This window comes from Rhinoderma darwinii, chromosome 2 (assembly GCF_050947455.1).
Source record: "Rhinoderma darwinii isolate aRhiDar2 chromosome 2, aRhiDar2.hap1, whole genome shotgun sequence".
NCBI lineage: Eukaryota > Metazoa > Chordata > Amphibia > Anura > Rhinodermatidae > Rhinoderma > Rhinoderma darwinii.
The window spans coordinates 444,280,236-444,298,008 of NC_134688.1; the positions used below are offsets into that span (position 1 = coordinate 444,280,236).

Consider the following 17,773-nt stretch of genomic DNA (forward strand, 5'->3'; position numbering starts at 1 on the left):
CCTGGCTCCTGCTGCAACTGCCGGAATCGAAGCGCGCGCCGATTCCGGCAGTTTAACCCATTAAATGCCGCTGTCAATAGTGACAGCGGCATTTAATGTGTTTGACAGAGGGGGGAGCTCCCTCTGTCACCCGATCGGCGCCCCCGCAAACAAATCGCGGGTCGCCGTCGGGTTTCCATGACAGCCGGGGGTCTAACAAAGACCCCCAGGTCTGCCTTCAGCATCTGCCTGTTAGGCGATGCCGGAGGCATGACCTAATAGGTTGCCTGTCAGTTTTACACTGACAGGCAATAATGCTTCGGTATACTAAGTATACCAAAGCATTATATATGCGATCGGCACATCGCATAGTGAAGTCCCCTGGTGGGACTAAAAAAAAATAATGTAAAACAGTTAAATAAAGTTTGTAAAAAAAAATAAAATAATAATTCGACAATTTTTTTCCAATATAAGACATACCCCGAAAGTAAGACATAGTGGGGCTTTTGGGGATAAAAAGAAAGTAAGACGCTGTCTTACTTTCGGGGAAACACGGTAGTAGTAGTGAGATGCCTTATTATTACCATTGTGTATACTATACTAGTAATGAGGAGGTTTACTATCACCATTGTGTATACTATACTAGTAGTGAGGTGCTTTACTATCATCATTGTGTATACTGTACTAGTAGTGAGGAGATTTACTATCACCATTGTGTATACTGTACTAGTAGTGAGGAGCTTTACTATCACCATTGTGTATACTGTACTAGTAGTGAGGAGCTTTACTATCACCATTGTGTATACTGTACTAGTAGTGAGGTGCTTTACTATCATCATTGTGTATACTGTACTAGTAGTGAGGTGCTTTACTATCATCATTGTGTATACTGTACTACTAGTAGTTAGATGCCTTATTATTACCATTGTGTATACTATACTAGTAGTGAGGAGGTTTACTATCACCATTGTGTATACTGCACAAGTCTTGAGGTGTTTTACTATCACCATTGTGTATATTATACTAGTAGTAAGGCGCTTTACTATAACCATTGTGTTTACTGTACTAGTAGTGTGGTGCTTTACTGTCACCATTGTGTATACTGTACTAGTAGTGAGGTGCTTTACTGTCACCATTGTGTATATTATACTAGTAGTGAGGTGCCTTACTGTCACCATTGTGTATACTGTACTAGTAGTGAGGTGCCTTAAAGGGGTTTTCCAGTCCCTAAAAATTGATGGCCTAGCCTCAGTATAGGCCATCAATAGCTGAATGAAGTGAATGGGAGAAGGCTGCAATACTGTGAGTCGCCGCTACATCCGTGAAATGAAGGGGAAGCAGCGCTCGTACACCCCTTTCAAAACAGCTGATCAGGGGGGGGTCCCGGAAATCGGACCCCGACCCATCAGCTATTGATGGCCTATACTGAGGATAGGCTATCAATTTTTGGGGACTAGAAAACCCCTTCAAGGCCCTTTTACACAGTCCAATTATCAGGCAAACTAGTTCTTATGAACCAGCAATGAATATTATCGTAGTCGGCAGCACATATATCTGTGTAAACAAGGGGATGTGCTGCCGACATGATGGAAATGTATGGGGACCAACGTAACGATCGTTCGTCCCCATACATAACCAATCATTTCTCCTTGTGAAAGGAGTAAACGAGCGCCGAACAACGAGCTGTCTCGTTGATTGGCGCTCGTTGATCGGCCCACATCGGACCGTGTAATTGGACCCTTACTATCACCATTGTATATACTGTATTAGTAATGAGGTGTTTTACGATGACCATTGTATATACTGTACCAGTAGTGAATAAAGCAGGTTTTGGGGCTGTCTTATGTATAAGTAAATGATTGATGTATCAAGCAAAGAGCATCAGGATTTATTTATTCCTCTTCATTGGCTGACTTCGCCAGATGTGTAACATGTAGTTTTCCTACCATGTTTCTGATCTAAATATTATGAGAATTTTAAAAAAATGACATGGCAGCATCCAGGCCGACATTAACTGTGTCTGATCCTGTTAAGAAAGAGAATAACATTACTTCCTAATTAAAAAGGAAAACTATTTCGGCCTTCCCGTGTGAAGTTTCTCCTTCATAAGTCGCAGACTTCGCCTTCCCTGTAGAATGATCTAACGATGAAAGATTTCTTTCAAGTCTTAATATTTTTTTTAAATGCATGAAGGTTCCTGTCTTTTTGCAGCAAATCAAACATATTTTAAAAAATCAACATTAACTTGATGTTTCCAATGAATTTATAATAAAGAGGTCCCTGAAAAGGCATGAAATAAAAAAAGATATGAAATAAACATATCCGGAGCATACACTGACAGTGACACACAATATCTACCTGTAACAGAACTGTCCAGATTATCCATACTGGAACCTGGAGTATGTTCTAGGCCTCGCAGAGGACGACTCATTTCATCCTCATGATCGTCTTCCCTAGGATCCTGTAGATCTTTCTCCAGATCGGATATAAAAGCTCCGGACACATATCCCATTGGAGGAATGGGGGCCAATGGTGGGTGGTTATTGCTCTGTAAATGCCTGGAGGTTGAGAAATATAATTGAATGTAACATTAGTCTTCATTTTATCCGTCTGGCTGCGGCAGTGTGACCAGATTGACATGTTAAATTATCAATTATATGCAAATTAGCTGGACAGAATGACACTGTTATATATTTATAAGGAAATGGATTTTGTTTTATGAATTATTCATTATTTTGCGGGTGAGATTGAATTGTTACTGTAATTGAGGTAATAAAGTTTTGTGTGTTCTCATTCCATAAAGAGCAGTGCACATTATATTGGGGAATATACAATTGGAAAGTATTACAGTTAAATATAAATATAAACTAAAAAATATTTCGTTGTAGCCAAGGTAGTCTAGCATTTGCTGCTAACAGGTTTTTCCAAGATTAGAATAAAGGGTCAGTTGTTTTTTTTTTTCCAGAAACAGTGCCACTCTTGTCCATGGGCTGTGCTTAGTATTGCAGTTCAGCGTCAAACACTTAAAGGAGTATTCCCAGAATTGACATTCATCGCCTATTCACAAGTTAAATAATAAATGTATGATTGCTGTTGGCCCCACTGTTAGGACTTCCATTGATCACTAGAATAGGGATCCCGAGCCCCCTATTTCTACTAATCCACAGTCAGGAGGAACTTGATTGGAACAGCAGTCGAGGTTGAACCCTGCCGCTCCATTTAATATCTGTGACTGACGAAAACAGCCAAGCTCTGTACTCCGCTATATCTGTCAGTCCCAGATACTTTGAATAGAAAGGTACCAAGAAAGCTCATTCGCCTCTCCATTCAAAGATCTCCTCGCTGCAGTTGTGCATTAAGGAGAAACGAAGGGCTCGGGACACCCGTTCCAGTGACCGGTGGCAGGTCCAAGTGGTGGGGCCACCAGCAATCAGACACTTATCACCTATACTGTGGCTAGATGATACATTTAGATTCTGGGAATACCCCTTTGAATCTGATTGACCTGCAATACCTAACACAGCACAGTCTTATTTTTCTAAATCCAGACAACCCCTCTATCGGTTTTTAATGTCATCCTACAGAATTAGGGAATTACACATAAACCTCACTAGACTTCTGTTATTTGCCATAATAATTTAATGGGTATTTCTATACAATATTTTCCCAAGTTGTAAACAGGTCAATGGACTTCCTCCATAGATGAGTATGTGAGTAATACCAGTATAATGATGATTCTACAGAATTGCTGGTACCAATTTTGATTTGACAGTGCTACCCAGGTACATTGATAAACATCGTACCCCAGTTCTTTCTTTCCTCCCTCTTTCGATGCTCCTTCTTTTTCTTACCATCTGTTATCATTCATCTATACCCAAATCAGCTGGAGTTCCCCATTTAAGAGGTACTTCATATCATTCAATAGTGATTTATAGGAAGGTCCTCCTTCCTCTTATAAAAGATGTTCTGCAGCATCAGTACATAGTATTGTTCACCCCAGCAGCGGTATAAAGTGATGTTCCTGGGCCTTAATGTAAAATCTGTAACAGGGCCCTCACCTACCATGTGCCAATTATTATACTAGTGTCTCCATATGTGGCAGAGAGGCTTTTGGGCGCTCTCAGGCACCAGTGCCGGGTGTAACCTTTTCATCCCCTATATGCACCCCAGCTAGCGCAGAACCTCTTTTTGATAAGGAAGCGTAATCACTGATTGGCTGACATGAAGGTTACACTAAAATAAGATACAACCCCTTAAAATACTATACCCTGTACTGTGTTAATGATATTTTATGATACTGTCTCTTTAATTGAGTCATTCAAGTTTAAACATCATACATACAGTATAAACGTTACGCTTCCTGCCAAGACTCTTTTCCTCACATCCATATCGGAGATATGATATTTTAACCTGACTGGCTGATTTACTGCTTTCCATTTTTTGACATATATAAATTATCCATCTAATTGTAACAAATTCCTATGATTTGTAAGTCTAATAACATCTTCAGTATATGTATCTCTATATAATAAATCAAATTATACAGTAGTCACCTTCATTGATCTGCCCTTCAAATGAAATTATTTATGATAAGAAAACACCCTACACATATAAATTAGTTTAATGAAACTGTTAAACTGCAAATGATGACATGATATATATACACAATTTCAATATTTAAGATTAGATGCCCTAAAGAATTTTCTACTAGAATAAGAAATCACACTCTAATTTTAAAGGATAACTCTATCCAATGCTGAAAATGCACAGTTGTCAGAGATCAATGTTGAAAAAGTGATTAATTACAAATGTAGTAAAACGGAGTTGGCAGATGTAGAAGAGCTGAGTTTGTCAGATGTAACAAAGCTACTTGCATTGATAAGGATCCCCACCTTTATTACAGTTAATGGGGGAATATATCAACAGGTTTAAGGCCAGTTTTTGGGCTTAAAAAAAGTCACACATTTTGGTGCACGCCATAGTTGTGATAAAAGGGGGCGGAGTTCATTTGAAGGGGAAGATCCTCTGCCGAAACAACAGATATATCATAATGTACCCCAGGATCTGGCGTAAGTTATGACGCAAATCTACACTTGGCCATAGAAGGCATAGATTTGCATTTCTGACGCATGCACAGCCAAGGATGTGTCAAATATATTAAGAGGTGTGCACCTGTTAATAGATTTGTTGCATTTTCCACCAATGTAAATTAGTTTAAGACTGATGTTTGACACGCAGTCCTAATATATTTCCCCCATTTCTTCTATTCGGCTTTTAGGTTCTGTGCTGATTGACTTCAAATATATCTATATAGGGGAGTTCTGTTCTTCTAAATTGATAAATGCTATAATTTTACCTGCATGCAGCCACCACTAGAGGGGGCTACCCACGTATAGATTTATGCTATGCAGGTAGCTGCTATGACAGTGTCATGACAAGGATTGGAAGCAGTTCAGTGGCAGGTCCCCTTCCACCATGTGCCCCATAGCTGTCCCACGACCTGCCTCTACGGTACTATAGGTATGTACTATCATAAATACCTAAAAAAATGTATATCAAATATTGCCATTGCTAAAATTTACCGGTTGTTAATAAACATCAGATTCCATATTTTTCAACATCAATGAGTGCTATGTGTTTCTTGTAAATTTACTTTTTTGTCTTTTTCTATGGAAATTATACCAATATCAGTTGGCCTTTAAGTCATAGCAAACAATCATGTACTATGTATTACTTTTTTTTAGTGCAGTTTAGGTAAGAAAATCTGAACTTTGATTGGTTCCAAAAAGCAATAAACTATTTTGTTCTTATAATAATCTTTACAACATTTTAGTGCTTAGTGCTGCGTGTTGCCATACTATACAGATGGTGTTCATTTAATTAAACTGGCATATGGTGGTAGTTATATCCTCCACAAATAGTCAGGACACATGATGTCATAGCAACTCAAATTATAGCAACATAAAAAGTGTAGAAATAAACCATGGACATCCATCTAGTGATATCAGGGGTTATCCTCATCTGCTCAGTATTGACTTTCTCAAAGAAGCCGTACCGGGAGAAGCTTAAAAATCAGAAACTGCCATTACCTAAATCATTGATATCATATGGAGCTAGCACATATAGGTCACTGGCTGTGTTATATACCATGGAATAACTGTACACTCACTCTTGCATAAGTAGCATTGATAGTATGATTGGATTGTACACAGATAATTACCAGGGCTGCTTTGTAATGTCAAACTGGTACGCTCTTGTTAGCTCCTCCAGGTGAGCCTGGAGCATGGGCTGCATTTCCTCTCTCGGTGATGGTGTCAATGTTGCTGTTGACTGTTGGCCAAATGAGATGGCTGGAGAAGATGCAACGCCGCGTACCGGTGGAGTAGGGACCCTGTCATCATCCTCTTCTAGTTCATCATCAGAGCCCTGGTGTAAATATGTCTGCACTGGTAAGGGAGGGCACCATCCATCGCTGTCATACCTTGAAATGCAAAACACAGTATATATAATCTCTCTCTCTCATATATATATATATATATATATATATATATATATATATATATATATGTACATGGAATAATAGCCCACTTAATCTTCATCTGCTGGAGTGCTGCCAATTTTTTGTCTTATATTGCTGGAGAGTAGTGACCCTGGGGATGGCACCTACTACTGCTACTACAACTGTGCTGCTTTGGATGCTCTGTTTTCTATATATATATATTTGTTTTTATTATACTTTTGATAACTCCAGATCACCTTATGACTTGCTAGACCATATGCCTTTTGAAAAAGGAAAGTGCCAGCTGTTGAATGCCACCTTCACAATTTGTCGACAAGTCTATATGTTTTTATCCAAGCTTTTAGCAAAGTCATGTTGTGGCTTTCAGAACCGTCAAAAAGATTGCAATATATCTAGAGTGCAGTGAGGGAGCATGCCCATTGCTTCTCACAGTGATTGAATATTGTAGTGTCATTTTTGGTAATTATGTTTGAGTATATCACATACAGCTGCTAAAGGGCATTGCTGATACGGCGACCCACTGCTACCTTAAAATAAAAAAATCTGTGATCCGTACTGTCTATTAGGTCACATGTTAGAGACTACGCGTATTCCCATCCATGTCTCACAATTGCTGAGTAAATGAGAGTCATGTATAAGGTGGTCTATGGCTAGCACTCTGTTTTTATAAAATTAGCAGTTGGAATGTGCCCATATAATGTTCTTGCACAAGACTTTGTAGTCAGTTTCCACCCCTGGCAAGATATTTACAGTTTCCTTTTTATGTTTTTTAAAACTTTTACTTTAGATTTATGCCTACATTCTCAAATCCCCTCAAATTAAAAATAACTAATCTTTGGTGGTTCAGATTGAGATAATTGGTCAAATTGGGAATTAAGCTCCATTTTCTACAAAATAATTCATTAATCTTTTATTAATGTTTCAAACATAAGAGGCAGTAAGATCAAATTTCATTTGGAATGTAAATGTAAATATATATTTTTTTATATCATTAGTTTCAACTTCAGAATGTTTTCAGCAGACCAATTAATGAACGGACGCTACAAAACTAAATAACATCATTTTTGATTACCTAAAGTATTTTCTACATTATTAAAACAAAAAAGATAAGAAAAAGAAATCTACTACATGTTGTATACACTTAAACTCTTTTTCATTTTCTTTTTGGGGCTCTACGAATATCAAAAATTATAGGTCACATCCTTCAAAAGCTTAAAGTTTGACACAGCTCAAAGCTCCCATTAGGTATTAAAAATCAAGAAGTATTTCTCTGCGGGAATAAAATATATCAAACTGTGTTCAGAGGCACTCCTATGATAGTTTAAAAATAAACTATGTCTAATCCCTTAAAAATTGTCTCAGATTGAACTGAAACCGAAAAAAAGAACATCAGCCGTATATTGAAATGGAATTTTACAATGCACCAAATATGTACTTGAATATATGCAATTATGAATGTTATACAATGACATAGCATAATAGATAATAGGAAACTATTGCAGTGACTTTGCCTCCTTACTTATTCTTAATGTGACAGTATATGATAATAATTTGAATAGTGTCTCATTGTCAGTTATCACAGAGAAATTAATGGATACAAAAAAATACTTAAAAGGGATTTAGAAAACCCATTATCAAATACCCTATTAGATAATTCTAATATAGGAGGGCGTCCCCTGTTCAGGATCAGAACGGAGAGCAGCTACAAATAGTGTATAATATTTTGGAGGACTTGGCATGTTTGTACATTAATAGCCCATTGATTTCAATGATAGCTGAGTAATGCCTCACTTTCCCTGCAGAGGCACCGCAGGAGAACTGCACACTTGTTTAGTGAATTTGCACAACGATTACTGCTGATCACAAGGGGCTCATCAGTGGAATAACCTGTGATCAGGGTCTGTTCACCTGTAATGATGATTTTCCACTTTCCTCAGGTTAGGAAAATGAGCAAGGTTACAGCTCATTCTTACGTTTTTAAGGGGCTCTCATGGGTATTCAAGTATATATTACAGTTCTCATTTTAATTTAAATTAAATAATTCAGTGTCAATAAAACCAATCCAGCAAGGATTTACCCTATTTCTTGATGTTCTAAGCCGTAATGTTCTATCTCAGTGCCAGGAAGGGGTTGGATGGGTGGTGGAGGTAGTGGAACATTAGCCCAGTTAGAGCCATTATTTTTCTGAGACTTATTACTGTTTTTAGTCTTCTTTTTCTTCCCTCCTTTCCCACCTGTGGTGAAAAGTCAAAAGAGACATGCATATTTAATGGCTACAGAAAACACATGGCTACTAACATTGAAATACAATAATAAAAGTAAATTGAGTGATTTGTGCTTCATATTGAACTCACTAGATCCCACTAACCTCAAGACTTGTACAGTGTCTTTAAATGTGTGATGAACATTTTCACATTGGAACTACTGCAAATGCCTAAAATTCCCTGCGTTGATGTTGGTCTTTCTGTTTTATAATATTCTGCATCCTAAGCTCTATTAAGTGAACACAGGCTGCAATGTATTGCTGAAGGAACTAGGGGAAGCACTCAGTTGGCTAAAGAAACAATTAAAAATAACAATAAGGAATATTAAAATATATATTTCCTTCAATGTTTCTCTAAAGCATGACAAAGCTACTGAATGATAAAGCCTGCATAGATTATGCCTGATCCACCAGTTTCCTCAAGGGCATGTTCACTTTGGGCAAGTCCCACCCCTGCTGAGATACAATAAATTAAAGTTAATGGAATGCAGATTCATTACAAGGGTGTTTTTTTTTGTGTTTTTTTTAAATTAAGCTGTTTAGTTACAAAAGAAGATAATTTATTTTTATTTTTTATAAAGCAGTATAAACAATGGAACTTTTCATTGTTTTCATGGCAACATCCAGTCAAGTATGTTAATGTATATATGTAAGTACAATGTCTCCTCTAGTTTATACTAGATTTAGGCCTCATGCCCACTTATGTTATTTTTTTTAGGGTGCTATCCATTTTTTTAACGGATAGCAGACTGACACATTCATTTCTATGGCCATGCTCACTTCCGTTGTTTTAATGGTTCCGTGTGTCCGTTCCATCAAAAGTAGAACATGTCCTACTTCTGTCCGTTGTTCAGTGTCCGTCTAGCCCATTGAAGACTATAGATCTGTCAAAACAATGGATGACACATGGAAGGCATTCGTGTGCCATCCGTTTTTCATGGATCAGTTGCCAAGCAACGGCAGGGCATGCTAAAGTTCCCTGCATTCAACACACAAGATGGATTTTAATGGTAGTTTTAAACGGAAGACAAACGGAAGCACAACGTCTGTTTAAAATGGAACAACGGAACGGATGCGGAGTGACAACGAAAACCACACGGATGTCACAACGGACACACGGATCCATTTTAAACGGATGTGAAAACGGTGAAGGATGTGTGCACATACAATATATTACATTTGTGATATTTATGAAGCTTAGGAAGTATTATCAAATATAATTAAAAGAAGAAAAATTTCAATAGAGAACTTTACATGTCCCTGGACTTAGCCATGGCAACCAGAATAAATAGACCCATTGTTTACACTGCTGGCTGCATTCAAAATATTAAAGAATGGCGAAAAATACAAATAAGGTTTATATTACAAAAGTGATTCCTTTTTCTATTTCATGACTAAACATCTTTAGTGATAAAGAGGTTAATAACCGAATTAAAACAGATGACAATAAGTCCTTATTTGGGGGGGATAGATTGGGCATATGTGGTTACATTAATTAGGATAGATATACACTATTACTTTTTTTTTTTCTCTACAACGGATCTAAATATAATAGAATTATTATTTTTTTTAATGGATTTCTCATTAAGCCGGTATGGTGATTACCATGGGTCTGGCTTCAGATATTCATTATTAAACAAAAAGCCGACCATGAATAAATGGTCCGCCAGTCAGAATAAGAGCGGACCTTTCACAGAAGGAGGTCCCAAGCAGGGGAACCCATATTTAAGGAGGACCTTTCACTTGGTCATACAAGTTGAATTGGTTATCTGACCTGAATAGCGCTGTCTCCCTGATTCTAGCACTCTTTTTTTTTCTGGACCCCACCCCCCGCCCCGTTCCAGAGATATGGCCCACTGTTGTGTTGGCTCCTTCTATGGTAATTTGCTGTAGTTAGCCAACAGGGCGTGAACTTCCCTTAAGCTGCCTCATGCTGGTTGGACAGCATCAGAGGTAGGATAGCCAGTTGCACCCCATTGGCTAACTACAGTAAATTAGCCTACAGAGAGCAAACACAACAGTGGGCCATATCTCTGGAACGGCAGGGGGGGTCCAGGAAAAAAACAAAACCAATGCCGGAACTAGGGAGTCAGCGCTATTCAGGTCAGTAAACCAGTTCAACTTATATGACCTAGTGACAGGTCCTCTTTAACTACCATCTGATAAGGCAAATGGAAAGGGTTGTCCTTATAAGAAAACTCCTGTAATCTCTCAGCTATTGACTTGAATAACAAAATAAAGAAACGGAGAGTGATGAGCTGTCGTAGACCAGAACTGATGGAGACTAATGCATATCAGAAAGTGTTGGATTTTGCTATTTAATATGTATGTTTTCAGTAAGGCTCTAACAGAAAAGAGGCAGAAATGGTTCAGTTTTGGTGCTGAGCCTTAGGAAACATTGTGCAATGAATAATTACAATAAATCAAACATATGCATACTGTATCATTAGAATTAGACCAGACTGTCCCATGCAATGATTGGGTTAAGCATCCACACACACATATTAGAGCATACAATAAGCATTATATCAAACATTAGAGATACTGGTCCTGTATCACACAATCAAAACCAACCTGAAAGGCTGCCACTTCTTTCAGAGCTGTTGTGTGAGCTGGTGGTGCTGAAATCCTGTGACTGGTTGTGTGGCATTCTATTTGACAATCCCTCAGCACGATAGTCGGGAATGTAAAGTAAGGCTAAGGGTTAAAGGGCAGAGGTCATCGTGGCATCATGTGATTAGTACAAAGCGTAAGCTCATGCGCCACATGCAGTTAGCATTCAAAGTGGAGGTGGTGAAAGGAGCAGGTTTAATGTGTAAAACAAATGTAGGGCTGAGGAATATTAGAACATTTCCCCCTTAACAGTCATTAAGTCGTCCTCTTCTATTAAAATGGTAAAAACCTGCTCAGCTGATATATCTTGTTCTAGGAAGGCTGGTCGACAACCAATATGGCCATCATTACAGTTTCTGTAGGGTTATCAATAAGCTTTCTTAAGACCCTTAATGGCAAACCTGCCTATCCATCACAGGGATTGTCCAGGATTAAAAAAAATAAAAGGCTTCATTTTTTTTCCCAGAAACAATGCCACTCATGTCCATAGGCGGTGTGTGGTATTGCAACTCATTCCCATTAAAGAAAATCCTGCAATACTAGACACAGTAGGGGGAAAAAAAAAAAAAAAAGACTTTTTTTTTCTAATTTTAGCCTTCCATATCTTTACGTAACTAGGCGGATTTACTTAATTGCAGTCTAGTAAAGCCAGGTAGAGCTGTGATAATGGCCTATTAGTTTTTATTATTATTATTTTACAGAAACAAATATAACCTAATGGCTGAAAAGAATTGTTAAAAACTTGACAGAAGAGGGTGACTCAATGATGTAAGATTTATTGGTGATTTTTCCTTTAAGGGGGTAATGCTCCTTAAGGACAATTACAGCATAGGTTGGATGCATTATGTTCTCTGTTAGTGAAGATGACGATTGCTATCATTAGCTTCAATGATATGTAATGTTTCAGCATGCACTAAATGGAAAACTTCATCTAACGGCTTACCATTGTTTCCTTTGCCCTGGTCAGGAAGGCAATACCCTAATCCGGTCAGTTCAGACTTCTGCTGAACTAAAGATTTCCATTGAGGGTCAGGTAAGTCAACCGCCAACTCATGAATGCTGTTGGAGTGCAGAATTTGGGTGGTGGCATACGGCGTGGTTTGTGCTATTTGCCCTGGGCAGTTAAAGCTGGACTTGGTAGTAAAGTCAATGCTGCTGTAAATGGCGCCATCTGATAACATCGTTGCGGTTTTGTCTCCCTGACCTGGAACTACCGGTAGCACATCTACATTAACGCAATAAAAGGGAATATGAAGAAGAAAATCAGTGACGCACAGGAATCCTATACTATCATGGTTTATTATTTAAAAAAAATGTTCATTCAATACGTTTGCATTTCAGCTGAGACAGGAAGCCATGAGCCAATGAGGGAAGAATGATGTACAACCACCGCCGAGCTATCAGCATTGGTGACAGGTCCAGCGCTTGTCCTTCATGTTCCACTGCTTAAAACCATCCTTTTATCCTTACACCTTCATGTGAGAAGGTGAAGTTTAGAATATTTTACTACAAGGGGGGGGGGGGGGGAAACAGACCCCATGTTTCATTTCATGTCAAGCTGTCTGCTCTATTGACAAATAACAAAAAAATGAATCCACAAATCATAGAAATCCCCCCACCCCTCCGCGAAAACAATGAGAATCTGGTGCATGATTGGATGGGACATAGTAAATCTAAAGCTAAAGGTGTCTGTTAATCTCTGTATACAATGCTGCGTGTGATCCCCGAGTCTGAACGAAGTGATAAACTGCAGAACGGAGCCAACACTTCTAAATGGCCATGAAATATTGTCACATAATATATGGAATAATACTAATAATAATAAGAGCTATTGCTATGTGCAGTCTGATAGCAAGCGGACAAAAATAGAAAAATACAAAAATCACCAGTAAATGGAGCTGCTGGAGTCGTCCTTTTCTGTCAAGTTGACAAAAATTCTATTCATTTCCTCCTTTGCCTTATCTGTTTCTTGGACAGCTGGGTGACAATCAATATGGCCACCATTACAGCTCACGTAGGAGGTTTTCCAGACCTAGTATCTACCACAAGACATGTACTTCTTATGTAGCAGAGGGGCAATTGGGACCCTCAGGCACCAGATGCATATGCTTTATCTGCACTCCTTATGTCTATGCCCCTGTCCAGACCCCTGAATGGTAAATTGGTCTAGTTATGCAAAGAAACAAGGCAGATTTACTATTCAGAGTCTGGAAAAGATGGATGAAATAGAAAATGGATATAACTGTAAGGGTATGTTCACACGGGCTATTTTCAGCCATCTTTCGGGCTGTAAACGTCCCGACAAATGGCTTAAAAATCGGAAGCATAACGCCTACAAACATCTAACCATTGATTTCAATGGGAAATACGGCGTTCTGTTGGGACGTTTTTTTACGCCTCATTTTCAAATAACGGTACGTAAAAAGATGCCCCATAAAAAGAAGTGCATGTCACTTCTTGAGCTGTTTTTGGAGCCGTTTTTCATTAACTCAATAGAAAAACAGCTCCAAAAACAGCCGTAAAAAATGGCTGAATATCAGGAGCTATTTTCCCTTGAAAACAGCTCTGTATTTTCAGATGTATTTTGTTAAGCGTGTGAACATACCCTAAGGGCACGTTCAGACAAATTTTGGTGCAGATTTGGGCCAATTACGCAACCAATCTGCACCAAAATTTGCATATTTGACAGGTAATTCAGACGTTGCAGATATCACAGCGGACTTGCCACAGATTTCAGTTTTTGCATTGCAAAGACTGAAATCCGCAGTGAAATTCTGCTTCTTCTCCGCAACAGACAGTGCATGCTGCGGAGGGGAAATTCTGCACCACAGCCTATGGTCCGCAGCGGAGTTTTCCGCAACGTCTGAACTAAGTTGCCTAAAAATGTATGGAAACAAATGTAAAAAACGGCCGCTAGAGAATTCCACTGCAATTCCGCCACGTGTGAATGTGCCCTAAAGGTGGAATCACATACAGTGTTTTTATGAAAAACCAGCTGAGTTTTTCTGTGCGTTTTTGTGTGCATTTTATGTGCATTTCTTTTCAAAGAAATTAACGTTATGCCCACATGTTTTATATGCTTTTTGTGCATTTTTTTTTTTAATTCTGTATAATTCTGCCATTTGACAAAAAAAGACACCCAAAAATGCTCCAAAAAATTATTCCATGTGTAAACTCACTCTATTTTATTAGCGCCAGGCATTAATAATGCAGCATAAAAATTTAATTACACAAATTTTTTTCTAAGGTATATCAGATGTGTTTCCCTTTTCCACACTTTGTAGTCAAGGAACAAAACCAGGCTTATTAGATCAATTATACTGAATGAGAGTTTATTTGTTAAATGAGTTTGCTAAACTTAAATAATGGCGTTCGTCCTTGAATTGAGGTTAATTTGTGTTTTATTGAACCCAAACGTACATTAAATTATAGCGTAAACCTGCTTACAAATTGACTGCAGTTTTAATTCTGTTTTTCCATCATTAGCTTTAGGACAAAACTACAATGGGAAGATCGAGAAGAATATAAATATCAGCTCGTGGCGCGATCTGTAGTGGCGATCAATAGCGGACGTTTGATTTCTGGAGGATTTGTGTAGGAAAGATCAGGACCACAAGCTGCTACAGAAATAATTCCCATTGATTACAGTAACTGAAGCTGGAACAACCTAGAAAGGCAGCGCAATGATTTATACAGAATGTCTTCAGTTATAACAGGAAAAACTATTTCATAATGAAATCTTCTCTTTTCTAGCATATAGAGAATAGAAAAAAGGGACCTCCATTCACATAGTGAACCTGTATCTCAACATGAGTATCATCATGGCTGCACATCAGTGTAGTCAATGGTTCGTAGCAAATAATAGGCTACAGTATGTATTATTTAGTTCACAAAATATTTCCCATTTAAAAGGGTTGTCCAGTTTAGAAAACCTATTATCATATAAACAGTTACAAAGAGCGTCTCTCACACTAGAGGACCTCTGCTGTCCTGCACTTCACAGACAACTCATTGATATGAAGGACCACTGTGTAATGCTTAATTTCCCCTGTGGTGGTGCTGCAGGGAAATTGAACACTTATTGCTGGGTTTCCCCACAGACTATAGCTGATAGCTGGAGTTCACAGCAGGCGGAGACTTTGTAATCAGCTTATTGTGGGGGGATTGTCCAAAGCGGAGAACCCCTTTAGTATTCAGGTTACAGGGCTGGTACTAGGGATTATACATAGAGCATGGGCACTATATTTGCACATTATTTAGAGTGTATGTATCTACAGATAAAGAGGTTTTCTCATGACACATTCACTGTATATAATTTTAACCCCACATATCTAGTCGTGTTCACATGAGACCCACCACTCCACTGATTATGGGAATGAGGGTATCTGGCAGTGGTGAAGATGAAGAAAGGGGTTGGCAGAGCATGTGCCAAAGGTAGTGGGCAGCAGGGGGGGCGGTCAACAAGCCACTCTGCCTCGGACAGGGTATTTAGATATAGGGCTAGGGCAGGAATCTTTGCTCCAGGTGAAGTAAAGCCCCACAGTAGCTGCAACTCTGGAGCGTGATTTCCTGTTCCTGGCTATGGGACGCCATTAATCTTAGTACCCAGAACCTTTTGCTGAAATTTCTATAAACTGAGGATGTTGGACATAATTAAAAGTATTACTCAATATTTCTGAGCACTCAATACTTTTGGACACCTCTTTAAAGGAGTTGTCTAATTTCTAAACCCATTTTTTTGAAGGCATTGTGACATTAAGCTGTTGCCCAATAGTAATTGGTACTTTGTGGGGTAACTCGACAACAATTATTTAATTACCATGTAGTGCCCCCGCAGGTGTAAGGAATGATTACACAGTGCTCATTAATGTACTATCTAAGTAATGCACGGACGTGTTTGGACCTCTAGAGAAAGGGATACTCATTGTAGTCACTCTCTTGTCTGGTGAAATAAAATTGACGGCCTATCTTCAGACGTGGGGGTCCATTTCTCGGCACCGCTACCGATCAACTGTTTAAAGTGGCAAGCACAGCTTCTGCAATTCATACGCAGCTCAACACAACGCAGTCAAATTTGTAGCTGCATCGCTGCTACAAATGTGAAGGTTTTGTGGAGTACAGAGCTGTGAACATAATGAAAGGCAAAGCAGCACTCGCCAGGGCGCTGTGACCCCCAAAAGGATAAAGTAGTTCATACAACTATATTGTAGAGATGCAGAGTTTTCATTATGCACAAATCTGCTTTGTGTGGTAAAATGGTATTTGCTACTTCCACCTTATTGTCCTTATAGGTTATGTCTGACTTTTAGAGTGATCTATCATGATCATTGCCTTAGCCTACAAAATGGCTACCGGCGGCAGGTATAGTGGACTACAGCACATTAAAGAATTAAGTAAATAAAGTTCTGTATAAATATTCCGCATATGATGACAAAGTTGTTAAACCATTACTGAGTTTCAATGTTATTCAAGAAAGTGCTAACCTCCACATCCAAAATTCACCAGATCGTTTGGTCCATTGTTGCTGTTGTTGACTGGCATGCTGGAAGCTGGCCAGGAGTCGGCCAGCCACGGATAACTGGGGTCACTTGGATTTAAAAGTCCAGGGCGACTGTAGAGTTAACCAGAAAGGATGAATAAAGCGTTATTTATCAGTAGGATTCTGTATCAGTATAAATGCTCCACAGCAATACAAAAAACGATATGCAAATCACTTCATCCAATCATCAGTCGTGTCTCCGTGAATCTGAAATATATTGTCTGGGAAATGGAGTAAGCTATCAGCTAGGGAGGAAACCTTACGTGGGGCTGTGTGATAAATGAACACCTCAAGGGAGCAATCACTCACAGTGACTCTTCCGAAACAGTCATTTCCAGGACTTTAAGCTACTTTTTTCTTCACCTTTCACATTTCAAATATGTTCCTGTCATCCGCAAACTGATCCTTTTTTTCCCCTAAGCTTTGTAATATAAGACAGGGCGGTCTGGAATTAAAGTACCGCAAAATGCATTTAATCTCCTTGCGTTCATTCATTATATCCTGTACTGCCATGGTCGTACGATGCAGTCTGGTGCCAGTGATATCTGTAAGGGATGACAGTTCCCTCATGGTCTCTGATGACATGTCAAGTCTTAAATGACTACAATAAAAAACTACTCTCATTGGATTTTACGGATTGTATGGACTGAGTCAACGTTGAGTATGGGATATACTACCTTCCATAGTGGTTATTTTGGTCTAGCTAGAAAGCCTAATGTGAACTAATTCTATGATGGTTTAACACATAGAAAAAACATTCGTCTCAGACCAGAGAGAGTTACTGGAACCTAAAATGATAAGATGGTTCACACTATGGAATATGGAAAGTCATATTCGTCTCATTGATCCTACACTCAGA

General features: G+C 38.7%; 1 protein-coding gene across 15 annotated transcripts in view; it reads right to left on the bottom strand.

The window, feature by feature from the left end:
- The window catches only part of ROBO2 (roundabout guidance receptor 2), a 962,581-nt gene that overhangs the window by 28,397 nt on the left and 916,411 nt on the right, over positions 1-17,773 (bottom strand). For 10 of the 15 annotated variants that reach the window (XM_075854478.1, XM_075854479.1, XM_075854486.1 and 7 more), the window contains 6 exons: positions 16,859-16,986; positions 12,319-12,600; positions 11,337-11,459; positions 8,577-8,733; positions 6,200-6,460; positions 2,338-2,537 (listed from right to left, as the gene is read on the bottom strand). In XM_075854478.1, coding sequence (XP_075710593.1) covers positions 2,338-2,537; positions 6,200-6,460; positions 8,577-8,733; positions 11,337-11,459; positions 12,319-12,600; positions 16,859-16,986 — 1,151 coding nt within the window. The remainder of the gene's footprint in view (positions 1-2,337; positions 2,538-6,199; positions 6,461-8,576; positions 8,734-11,336; positions 11,460-12,318; positions 12,601-16,858; positions 16,987-17,773) is intronic. The other 5 variants (XM_075854487.1, XM_075854490.1, XM_075854489.1 and 2 more) reach the window with 2 other exon arrangements.